Source organism: Ambystoma mexicanum, chromosome 7p, assembly GCF_040938575.1.
Source record: "Ambystoma mexicanum isolate Mex_15411 chromosome 7p, UKY_AmexF1_1, whole genome shotgun sequence".
NCBI lineage: Eukaryota > Metazoa > Chordata > Amphibia > Caudata > Ambystomatidae > Ambystoma > Ambystoma mexicanum.
In genome coordinates this window covers 17,600,853-17,613,788 of record NC_090939.1, presented here as the reverse complement: position 1 = coordinate 17,613,788, position 12,936 = coordinate 17,600,853, and the positions used below count along the sequence as shown (strand labels likewise).

General features: G+C 47.0%; 1 protein-coding gene across 1 annotated transcript in view; it reads right to left on the bottom strand.

The window, feature by feature from the left end:
* Positions 1-12,936, bottom strand: part of LOC138525621 (ribosomal RNA processing protein 1 homolog B-like) — a 310,024-nt gene that overhangs the window by 164,715 nt on the left and 132,373 nt on the right. Inside the window, exon 6 of the mRNA XM_069635673.1 lies at positions 7,146-7,275. Coding sequence (XP_069491774.1) covers positions 7,146-7,275 — 130 coding nt within the window. The remainder of the gene's footprint in view (positions 1-7,145; positions 7,276-12,936) is intronic.

Here is a 12,936-nt window from a genome sequence, read left to right as displayed (position 1 = left end):
ATTAAAAGTAAAATCACGACTGCTATCTCCCAATCAAGAATCATACATGCAAAATATGGGAAATTCTTGCTTATTCTGGTGTTGACATATTACAAAAAAAAGTCATACCTTTCATTCTTTATGATGCTGAAACCAAACCAGTGAACTTAGATACCTACTGGCATAAAATTGAAACCCGATATTGGAGAGCAGTTGTACAGCTGCCTAAATCTGAACCTATGCCAATTCTGCGATACAAAATGGGACTTCTCTATTTATCTGCAATGTACAAGTGGAGAAAATGTGCGCTATATAGCAAATGTATTACAGCTAAAGACACAGATAACTCCCTAATAAAGACAGTACATTATCTAAGTACTTTATCCCAAATATTTGTCAGATCATGGAGAAAATCTGTCGAATTGATTATAAAAGAAGCTGATGCTACACTTGAACTTTTAATAGCTAATCCAGATAAAACTAAGCTAAAGATATAGCGAGCTGACTGGATAAAAACCAACGATCAATGTACTGGATACAAAGACTTTGATCCCAATCTTTATATGAAGAAATACGGCCAACTTCCATCGTATCTGATAAAATCTCCCAGATTAACTTATAGAACAGGCATCATGAGATTCCGATTGAACCTTTGTAACACCAATGAGCTAAAAGCGAGACGCAAGATCATTCAACAGTACGAGAACGTATGTCGATACTGCAAATCTCCAAATGAATTAATGGAACATTTAATGAGAGAATGTGAATCCTTATCAGAAACTAGGGCGTACTATTTTAAACATCTATTCAAAGATATTTTCATCTCCAACAAGGAAGACTTGTGGCGAAGGTTGATATAAGTGGATAACAGAAAGCTGGGTTATGCCTTGTGGGTTAAACTTTCTAAAAAACAGACTTAAATAAGGACTAAAGATCAATCAAATCAGGGGATTAATGTCACTCTTCTTTTTTCTTCTCCTTTCTAAGAGTACTTAAGAATGAACTTTGTCAAAGATATTACTCTTACTGATTTGATGAAGATTTTGATTACTGTTTTAATGTTTTTCTTATATTGAAAAGTTGATTGTAATCAGCTGTATCAATAAAAATAAAATTATAAAAGAAAAGAATGGTACAATATAGCATTAACAGCCAATCCAGCGGGCCAGATGGGGTGTAATCAGCCCGGGGTCCAAGTTAAAGGCCCTATTTAAAGAGTCTTTCCAGGCCGATAAAACATGATCTGGTCCGCCAGATATTAGCACCCTCAGTTTCCGAGCCGGAAACAGCATCGGAAACCCGGGGTGTTCAAAATAATGTATTTTCATTCAAGGAAGCCCTGTTCCTTGAAAGAAAATACTAGCGCCAGATGGCCGCCATGTATCTGGAAGGTCGGGGCTCCATAAGGAGCCGGTGGGCCATTTCCATGGCTGCCAGCAATGGGAGATGGAGTGATGCTGCGGCGGCGGGTTGGGTTTTTCCTAAAAAAATAAAAAAGAAAGGAATGGAACGGGAGGGTGGGAAGAATATGGCGCTGCGGGTTGAAGCAGCCGTTAGGGAGAATTCTCCTTTCTGTGCTAATTTCCTTCAGCCTTCGAGATCCCCAGCTCTTTTGCTGGACTTACGACTTTTTAATGTTAGCCCTGGAGTGAGTGAGCCCTTTTTCTCACTCTCTCATGTGTTTTGATACGATTTGGATCATCGGGTTTTCTTTTTGGAGTCTGACAAACTCCATAGGCATCTACATTTTGCATGGTGACACAGAGCACCTTCAGTGCAGTGTCACAGAGAAATCTTTTAGATTTCTCATAAGGTTTTAATACCTTTCCTTGTGTGAACTACTGTTCCCAGGGATAGTAAAGTGAAATTGACCTTACTTATCTTTTCTCTTTGTAGGTCCAGCACACCCCACCTTAAGTGGATTGCTGTGGGGTTACTTAGTAGCCCCTTATCCTACGTACTCGTGTAAAAATGTATATGTTACCCTCACTACTTTAAATGGCTGGTGGCAATGGTTTAAATTTGCTACCATTGTGCTTTTCTACCGCAGGCTGAATCCTCAGCTGCAGTATAGCACCCATGGGTGACCATTTTGTCAAAATGGCCCGTCTTTTTTCACCATTTTCTGTTTGTGAGGTCTTTCTTGGGTTTTACTCTGCATGACAAGCTACGTTTGAGCCCTTTGTTCATTTTGCCTTTGGCGGGTTTCAGTACTGAAAACCATCTCTGGCTCCAGTGTGTCTGCAAGGGCAAGAAGTGAGGAAGGGGCAGGAAGTGAGGAAGGTGCATGAAACTCCCCTGTCAATTGTCTCCAGGGAAACCTGAATGCACCTAGTCCTGATTGGCTGGCTGGCCTTCAAGGACAGCCACCCTGCTGTGAGACAGCTAGGCTGTGCATGAATGGGAGAAACTCGCTTAAAATGCGAGGGTTTTGGGACTGAAGACAGTCGACCACTGGGAAGAACAACCCGAAGAAACCATGAACCAAGCGTGTTGCATCCTCGTGAACCTCTAAATCGCCCAGGTGAAGCCCTGATTTTTCTGCATCAACAAGAGAAGCTCTGGAAAGGACGACTTCTTCCCTTGGGTTAGTGGGACCAACTAACCTCGAACTTTACTGGAAGACCTTCCGTAACTGGCTGTACTTCTTTGTTCCTGCAGGAACCAAGTGCCAGGAGTCGAGAAATGCATAGTCTAGTGCAACGTCTGTAAACTGGCCAGGAGCTCCAGTAGTCTCCCCAGGACCCATCAGAAGCAGGACGACCAGAGCTCGAGAAGGAAGATATTTAGGAAGAGACAGTTGAAGGTTTAGATGCCTCAAGCCCCAGGAGGACTGGTGGACAATGCAGACGGTTTTGAACTTAATCCTTGCAACCACTGGGAGCCAATGAAGAGATTTCAGGGTTGGAGGGATATGATCCCTGGGCTTGAGGCCAAGGACATGTCTTGCAGTCCTGTTCTGGATGAGTAGCAGAGGGTGGAGAGTATAAGCAGGCAGATTTAGAAAGCGGCTGTTTTAATAGCCAAGCCTAGAGAGAACCAGAGCTCTGGAGACGGTGAGCTTCTGGGGGAAGGAGAGGAAAGATAGAATACCTCCGAGTAGGTGCAGCCGGTGGGGTGACTTCTTGGAGAAGTCAGATGTGAGGAGAGAAGGAGTGTGTGGAGTCAAACCCGAGGTTTTTAGCCTCGCAGGTGGGAGCAGGAAGAGGGCCAAGAGAGGCCGGCCAGAGAGCGACAGGAAAGGAGGGAGCAGGAGCTGAGGCACTTCTTAGGTAGTAAAGGTCTTGCACAAAGTTAGAGAGTTTGTTGAAGAAAAATCACTGTAGGGTCACACTGTTACACTTGTGAAAGTTGGAGCTGAAATCAACTCTAGAAAAGAAGCTACTGCAAGTCTCGAAGGAGAAGAGCAAAGCTACAGACAAGTACCCCTTAGTCAGAACAGTACCTTAGGTTGAAGGATCCCGCTGGCTTCTGTCTTGGTTGCAGATCCTGTGTTCCTGAGCCTAAGTGGTGGGAACAAGAGGGAGGACGTCTGGAGAACTTTGCACAGCAGTTTGGAGGCAGTTACAGGCTCTTTTCAAGTCAGCAGCACTTTGTGGTTTTAGTGCGCAGTAAACAGCACCACCGCAGATCTTGGTCACCAGTTGGGCTTCCTTCACTCCTGCTTCAGGAGGATCCTCCGGAGACTCCTGGAGCTTTTGGCCGGCTTACAGACATGGCACTCGACTGCGGATTTCTCGATCCCTGGCACTCGGTTCTAGCAGCACCAAAATGTACAGCCAGTTGGGGACGGTCTTCCAGGAAAGTTAGTCTCAGGGGTTAGTTGGTCCAACTAACCCAAAGGAAGTAGTCGTCCTCTCCGGAGCTTCTCTTGTCTATTTGGAAAAGGAGTTTCAGCACAGCTGCAGGGCTTCACCAGGCAGTTCAATGGTCCAGAAGGAAGCAGCAAGCTTCCCTTTACAATTAGTTTGTCAGATGTTTCTTCCAGTGGTCGACTGTCTTCAGTCTAAGAAGCCTCGCCTTTTATGCAGGTTTCTCCCTTTCATGCACAGCCGAGCTGTCACTCACAGCAGGGTGGCTGTCCTTCAAGCACAGCCAGGCAATCAGGACTGGGTGCATTCAGGTAACCAAGGAGACTAAGGACAGGGGAGTTTCGGGCACACCCCCTCCCTCACTTCCTGCCCTGCCAGACACACTGGAGCCAAAGGCGGGTTTCAGTACTGAAGCCCGCCAAAGGCAAAAAACAAACAAAAAGGGTTAAACCAGGTTTGGCGCACAGAGTAAAACCCAAGAAAGACCTCACAAACAGGAAATGACGAAAAAAGAAGACCGGGATCCACCCACTGTTCCAATTTGAATTTAGCTGTGTTTGGCCCAGTGACTGCATTGTGCTACTCTGCCACGTTGGTCCTATCCTGACCCTCCCCCTCTGCTTCTTTCTCCACCTCTCCACATAGACTGCGCTCTCCGTTTCTCCCATCGTCTCCAACTGTTTCTCCATTAACTATTATTAGGCAAGATAGTATGCAGTACCCTCTGGGAGACTGCACCAGCCCTGTCCTCTTGGCAATAGTTCAACCCCAACCTTTGGTGTAAGCATGTACTACACAAGTTGGTAGAGTGACTGAGCAGCCAGGCTTATCTTAAGAGGGGACAATGTGAGCTTTAGGGTTATCACACAGTGAAAAGTATCCAAATAACACTTACACTCAAAGTTTCTTGATTAAACAATTATTTATTAATTTAGCAGTCAGTTTGAATAAGACTTCTTTACTGGTACATTTAGAGCAATACTGAGTTTGGTGTCAAAAAGGAAACAGTTAAGGAAGAAAACAATGGTTAACAAGTTTGTCAAACAGGTAAGCACTTTTAAACCCCCCAATGCAATGTAGATTAACCCTTTCCCAGCTACACAAAAGATAATGTGCGACTTTTTGGAGGGACAGATCAAAACACAAAGTCAGAGGTTAGAAAAGTCTTCAGGGAGCCCGGAAAGTCAATATCAATTGAGCAAAGTCTAGGGGAGCTGGAGTTCTTCTTGGAGGCAAGTAAAAGTCTTGCACAATGTTAGAGAGTTTTTGTTGAAAAATAAATCACTGTTGGGCCACAAGCTGGGAGGCCTGTGATGGGCAAAGCTGCAAGCAACTCTGCAAAAGGTAACAAAGACAAGCCTCAACTGAGAGCTAGCAATGCTACACAACAAGAGGTTAAGAAATTGGTTCAAGCTGGCTTCTGTTCCTGTTGTAGTCTGGCAGATCCTGTTATTCCTGGGCCTCAGTTGTGGGGACAAGAGTGAGGATGACTGGGAACTCCAGCACTAGGTTTTGAAGGTCGGCAGCAGCAATGGGCAAACTTCAGAACAGCGGCACTTCGCGGTTTCAGCTTTTCGCAAATAGCACCACTGCGTTTCTCAGATACCTTGTGGGCTTTCCTTGCTTCTGGGGTCCAGCACTCGATTGAGGTCGCTCAGGCTTGGTTAGTCCTGTTTCGAGGGAGTCCGGAGGACCTTCCTGGGGCTCAGGTCTGACTTAAAAATGATGCATTCAATTCTGGTGTTCCTCTCGCTGGTAATCGGTTCATGCAGCAGCAATGGAAGTACAGCCAGCTCCGAGAGGATTTCCAGATTAGTTAGTCTTGGGGTCGATTGGTCCGAACCACCAAAGGGGAGCAGTCCTCCTTCGCAGGGCTTCTCTAGTCGAGACGAATTCAGAGCTTCAGCACTGCAGCAGGTCTTCACCGGGCAAACCAACGGTCCAGGAGTTGCAGCAAGCACTCTATTCCTTCGTTCAGTGGTCGACTCTGCCGTCTGTCTAAAACACCTCGCCTTTTATGCAGGTTTCTCCCATTCATTTGTAGCCTGCCACTCACACAACAGGGTGGCTTGTCCTCTGAGGACAACCAGCCAGGCAATCACCTTTGGGTGCATTCCTATAACCAAGGAGACTAAGCACAGGTAGTTTCGGGCACCTCCCTCACTTCCTGCCGTGCCAGACACACTGGAGCCAGAGGCGGGCTTCAACAGTGAACCCCGCCAAAGACAAAACGAACAAAGGGGCCAAACCTGTTTGGGCACGCAGAGTAAATCTCAAGAAAGACCTTTCCAACAGGAAATGGCGAAAAAAGTAGACTGGGCCATTTTGAGAAATGGGCACCCATCGGTGCTTTTCAGCAGCTGCAATTGCAGCCCGCGGTAGAAACACAATGGTAGGGAAAAGTAAACCACAGCCACCAGCCATTAATTGTATAACATAAAAATGTTACATGAGAAGATAGACAAAGAGGATACTAAGTAGCCCCTCCAGCACCTCATTGTAAGATGGTGTGTGCTGGGTCTAGAACCTTTTTTCTTTTACGGAGGATTCCCGGCCTGACGACGGGGAATATTCATGAGCGTGTGAATCCATGCCAGACCCCATGCTGTAGAAAATTAAAAGGACACTATGGAGAGTCTTAAAAATGACACCCATAAAATGAGTAAAAGGATCTGTGAGTGTGGACAAAAGATTCCCACTCACTGAAGTATAGGGAAAAATCTACCAGTGCAGCAAAAAGTTCTGGGCTTCTCATAAATGAGGTAGATTTAGCACCAAGGTTAAAATCTTACCCAACGCCGTCTCCACCTCTTTTCCTTCTCTGTCCACTTTCCCACAATGCCCCTTTCCCAGCACCCCAACTCCCCTTCTTTCCTGAACCCACGCCTTCCCATCTCCCCTGTTCTCTTTCCTTTATTCCCCGTCTCTCCCTTTGTCATCCCCAAATGTCCTGCCTCTCTGCCACCTCCAGAAAATGGGCTTGCAGAACTGCACAAATTATACATTTTAGTTGTAAAGGGTCAACTTGTTCTCACTACCGCAACTAAAGAGCAACTGAACTCTGCAGTCTTTTTGTAACACAAACAAACACAAATGCAAGTAAAATATCATAAGAAGGTCAAAATAGAATAGGGGCAATGGCTCCCAGTGCAAACATGTCTGCTTGCACAGCTGGTTGCCTTTACATTTAATCTGAACCAATGCAAATAGATGTTGGACTTGCGTAGTGGGAAGAGAACATTCCCAAGTGACAATTTAAACAAGCAATTTCACTTGAAAAAGAAAAAGCCAGTCCTTTGAAGGGATGCGTAGGAAGCATAAGACAGAACAGGGTTGTAGTCACACTGAGCTCACCTCCTCCGATCCGACTTTGGCAAGCTCCTCCAGGTAGATGTCGATGAGGTGAAACTTGACCCCATTAGGGGCGTCGCTCTCACTGTGCAGTACCTCCTTTGTCAGAAGACTCAAGAATGGCTCAACTAGGCTGAGGAAGAGAACCGTGGTAGAATTCATTAAATTGGACTAAAACTGCATGCAAACAAGATTTGTCTTCGGTTCAAATTAACAAACCATGAAAGCAAGCATCCTGAGCTACAAGAAGCAAGTAGCTCTCTAACTCTGCACCTCCAGATTTACCCATCATTTCCCTCCGGCCATCAATGCACGAAAGGCGGCCCCCAGCTTTGATATAGTACAGCTACGCCTCATGACTTGTGACACTAACGGCACAAAGGGCTGCGATAGGGTCTCGTGTACCATCCCATGGCTCTTATTACACGTCGAGAGGCCAGAGATCTTCCAACCAGGAACTGCACACTGTTAGGACAGTATTTTTAAAGTCCACCCAAAAGACTTTATAAAACGATCTACTTGGCAATACAGAGCTCCAACTCTTAGTACAAGTCTGCACCATTTAAGGAGTATAGCAATGGCAGAGCAGCCAGGCTCATCATGGGACGGAGAGGGGGCTGTAGGAAGGTATGATACAAGTCATTTATAACGCGCATGTACACAAGTGTTTCTAGGCGCGACAAGACAAGGGAGGGAAGACCATACAAACAATCTTACAAGGCCTAGTGACATTCAGATTGTGCAAAGTGCGACAGAGCCAAAGTGCAGGGAAGGTGGGGGGGGGGGGGGTTTGGGGTGAAATGCGTTCAGCGCAGCAATGCTCAAAGTAAGTGCATCCAGGGCATCGCAGCTCTAGGCAAGTGAAAGGAGGCAGGGGACTGTAGAGGTTACAGTTCCAGCCCCTAAGAGCGCAGTAGCATGGAGGCGGTGCAGTGGAGACTGATCATGGGGGAATCTAATATCCATTATGCTCAGATGGTAGCCAGGCAACCAGTCGGTGTGGCAGATAGGCAGGTCAGCAGGGGAGGGAGAGAGCGAAGGCAGAGGAGAACAGGAAAGTCTTGAGCTGCTTCTGGAACTTCAGTTGGTCCAGCTCAAGTTTGAGAGGGGCAGGGAGACCATTCCAGAGGGAGGCAGCACCTGCACACGAGAGAGATGCAGATCTATTTGAAGAAAATCCAGATCTTGAATAAAAGGCAGTCAGGTTTTTGGAGGGCCCACAGCACAGAATCCGCCTTGCTGGCATGGCAGTAGGAGGTACATCTTTCTTCTAAGAGGTTCTTCTAAAGCACCTATCATGCTCTTCATAGTTCTATTAAACCTCTCCACCAAACCATAGGTTTGGAGATGGTAGGCTGTTGAGAACTTGTAGGTCACTCCAGTTTTTCCACATAGCTTGGATGTAGTGGGACATATTAGTCCCCCTGTCTGAGATAACCTTCGGAAAACCTAACCTGGTAAAAATAGCAAGTAGGGCCTGTTGGGGAGAATTCTCAGAAATGTGCTCATTCCCTCTACCTTAGAGACCCAGAGCAACTTTGCTGGATTTTGAGGAAATATTTTTTTAACCTGGAGAGAGACAGACCCTTTTTCCCACTCTCTCGTGTATTTTATTGCGATTTCTGAGCTGGGTTATGGAGCCTGACAAACTCCATAGGCATCATCTTTTACATTGTGTCACTCAGCACCTTCAGTGCAGTGGCACAGGGAAGTCTTTCAGATTTCCCCAAGGTTTAAATATCTTCTCTGGGATAAACTACTGTTTCCCAGAGCAGTAAAGTGAAATTGACTAGACCCAGCACACACCATCTTACAATAGGGTGTTGGAGGGGTTACCTAGTATCTCCTTTGTCTAGCTTCTCTTGTAACATTTTTATGTTACCCTTTTCTCACTGAATGGCTGGTGGCAGTGGTTTCGTTTTAACTACCGTGGTGTGCACTTACCGCGGGTTGCGTTTGCAGCTGCAGTAAAGCAACCAAGGGTGCCATTTTTGTCAAAATGGCCCCGGTCTTCTTTTTTCACCATTTCTTTGTGGAAAGGTCCTTCTTGAGATTTACTCTGCACACCAAACCAGGTTTGGTCCCATTGTTAGCTTTGACTTTGGAGGGATTCATGAGTGAAGCCTGCCTCTGGCTCCAGGGTGTCTGGGGTAGGCAGGAAGTGAGGGAGGGAGGTGCCCGAAACTCCCTGTGCTTAGTCTCCTAGGAGACCCAAATTCACTCTGTAGTGATTGGCCGGCTGACTGTCCGGCAAGGACAGCCACCCTGCTGGGTGAGTGACAGCTAGGCTGGAATGAATGGGAGAGAACAGGATAAAAGGTGAGGCATTTGGCTTGGAAGGCAGAGTCGACCACTGGACAAAGGAACCGAAGAAGAACTTGAAGAGGACACCTGCTGCAACTCCTGGACCATTGGTTTGCTCGGTGAAGCCCTGCTGCTTTGCTGAAACTCAAATTGGTATTGACAGAGAAGCCCCTGCAAGGACTGCTTCTCCCCTTGAGTTGGTGGGACCAATCATCTCCAAAGTAAGCCACCTGGACATCCATCTCGGAGCTGGTTGAATTTCCACAGAGTTTACGCTGGAAACCCCATAACCAGGGAGAGGAACACCAGATTGTGTGTGTTGCTTTTAAGCTGGCCTAGAGTTTCAGTAAGATCCTCCGTACTCCCAGGAAGCAGGACTGACCGAGCCTGAGGCCCCTCAACACAGTGCGGGACCCCAAAAGCATGGAAAGTCCATTCTCGACAGCCAGGAACCGCAGTGTTGCTATTTGCAGTAGACGCAAGTAGCTGAAACACTAAATAGCCACGGATTTGAAGATTACCGGTTGCGAGCGGTGACCGTCCCATTGCAGTGCAGCAGTCCCCCAACGTCCTCCCACTTGTCCCCACGACTGAGGCCCAGGAACAGGAGTCATCTGCTGCATCTTTTCCTCATTTTAAAGGTGCTGTACAAAGTCTGACGGAACTTACTTCTTGCTGTAGAGTTGCTTGCATCTTCTACTACTCTAACGGCTTGTGGCCCTACATTTGATTCTTCTTTTCTTCAAAGACTTCTAAAACATTGTGCAAAGACATTTCTACTTACCTACCAGAAGTGCTTCATCCTATACAAGGCTTTTGCCCATTGACTTTGGCATAGCCTGGTATACTGAATTACAGGTGTAGGGAACCAAAAGTATTTGTCTGCTTAAGAATCTGTGATTTCTTGTTGTTCCAATAACCTTTTCCTTTCATCAACTTATAACAGTATCCTGAATGCCAACAGCAAGATATTAATGTCCCCAGCACCCTAGCTATTAAAGTCACCTGGGGGTGTAGGTTGTGTCTGTGGGCCATCCCAAAAGCGTCTTTACTGATTTAGAAACTAAAATGTACAGTATTGAAGTGTATTTGTGAATTACTATTATATTGCTCCCTTCTAAAGAAGGCTTATTCTAACTGACTGATAAATTAATAATTGTTTATTCAAGAAACCTTGAGTGTAAGAGTTTATTTAAATACTTGTCACTGTGAATCTCTGTGCAACTCCCCTACAGCTCACATTGACCCCTCTTGAGATAAGCCTGGCTGCTCAACACACTACCAAAACTGTGTAGCACAAGCTTATACCAAAGGTTGGGTTTCCTATACCTGTAGTCAGAGTTGTGTGTAGTGGTCCCAGAGGGTACTGCATACTAACTTTGCCTAGCAGGGCCTTAGCCACTGCCTGAGCAGTAACAGTCCTCATAGGTATGGCTTCAGGATACCTGGTAGCATGGCCTACCACAACCAATATAAATCAGTTGCATGAAGATTTGGGAGGGACTAAGGGACCAACAATATCGATTCCTACACTCTCAAAAGGGACTCCCACCACTGGAAGAGGAGCCGAAAGGTGCCACGTTCTTGGCTCCACTCTTGCCAGAAGTGTGACAAGTGTGACAGCTTCTACAGAATTTATCTACATCAGACCCCATCTTGGGGTCAGTAGAAATAAAGAGAAATCCTTTCCTTGGTCTTCTTAAAACATAAGTGACCAGCTAAAGGGATCTCATGAGCTAACTGTAGAAACTGGGGTCTCACCTTCTGAGGCACTACAAGTCTCCTGTAGTCCCCTGGGGTAGACTCAATAGGTTCACTGTAGAAGAGGCCATCCTCCCAGTACAGCCTGTGCTTCCCTGGCTCTTGCCCTTCCAGCTGGGAAGCTGCCTGTTGGCGAAGTCCTTCAAGAGTAGGACACTCTTTGACCTCTGCTGAAGTCTGCCCTGCAGGGGTCACCTTCTGCCTGTAAAGTCTGCAGCTCAGGATGGTCTTTAGGATCCAAATCTGGAACAGGGGGAAGGTCTTCTTCCGGCTCTGTATCATCAGTAGCTGACTCACCATCCTCTGGTTGAATCTCGCACTCCGCCTCAGCTGGTGGAGGGGTCACTGGTGGGACCTGGGACAGTCCTTTCGGGGATGTCCTGGTTTTGTGCACAGGAGTGCTACTCTTGTTTCCTTGGGTTTCCCCTTTGTCTCTTTTCTGGAAGTAGAGGTTGGCTCTTCCTGTGGACTGGGTGTTATAGGTTCCTCTGTAACAACCCACAGAGTCATCCAAGGTGAGCTCTCTGGCCTTCTTAGTCTGCTCCCGCTTCCTTTTACTGGGAGGCCTGGGGGTGCTTGATACAACTCCAAGAGTCTTCAAGTCATTCCCCAGCAGAACTCTCCCAGGCACCTCAGTCATATTGTTACACTGGATGAGAGCTGGTAGTATTGGAACCATCTGGACAGGGCCGCCAGCAAGCTTAGTGGGGCCTTTGGGTGCCTTGGCAACAGCCTCAGGTTTGAAAAAGGTTTCATCCACCCCTGTGATGCTGGCCCCAGTGTCTCTAATGGCAGGGGTCCCCCCACCATTCACAAGTACACTGTCCCTGTAGTATTTGTTTCTGTTATCTGGTATAGAGTTATACACATCTACATGTTGCTGTTCCCACAGACCCAGGGCCATTAAAGAAACACTGGATGAGAATCCAATGGCGTCCTCAGCCAATAGGTGAACGTTTCCACTTGCCATATGAACTTCTCCCTCAGCGATGAAGGCTAAGGAGGCAGTGTGGACCCCTGAAGGTTTACCCTTGCATCTGGGATCCCCTTTCACATGGTCAGTAGGCCCACTAGCATAGCATTTACCAAATGTTTTCTGGAAGGGGGGGTTTCTGCTGACCTCCCTCTGGTTTGGCACCAGACGTTTCACTAGACTGACCTAGGCTGCCCCCATTGTCACGACTATGCCTGTGCTTGCTGCCCCCATTGTTGGCATGACTATGCCTGTGCCTGATGCCCCTATTGCCATGACTATGCCTGCTGCCCCCATTAAAATGACTATGCCTGTGCTTGCCGCCCCCATTGTTGCCATGACTATGCCTGTGCCCTTTATTGCCATGACTTTGCCTGTGGCCTTTATTGCCATGACTATGCCTGTGCTTGCTGACCCCATTGGTATGCCTGTAGCCTACGACGCCACGGTGCCTCCCCAAGTCTCCAAGGCTGTCCTCAAAACAGTACCTATCACCACCCTGAAATGTGGTCTGGTCAATGCTCGTTCTGTCCCAGCTCACGCCTTGGACATTCATGACCTCATCCTCAAGAATAATACTGACATCCTCCTTATTACTGAAACTTGGGTGAATGAAACCTCTGGCCCAGCCCTCACCATCTACAGGCAAGACCGCTCCCTCTCAAGGGGTGGTGGAGTAGCCCTCATCGCCAAAGAAACCCTTGCTATTAGAACAATGGAAGGTGACCTTGGCCACCGCAGTGACTACCTTCCACT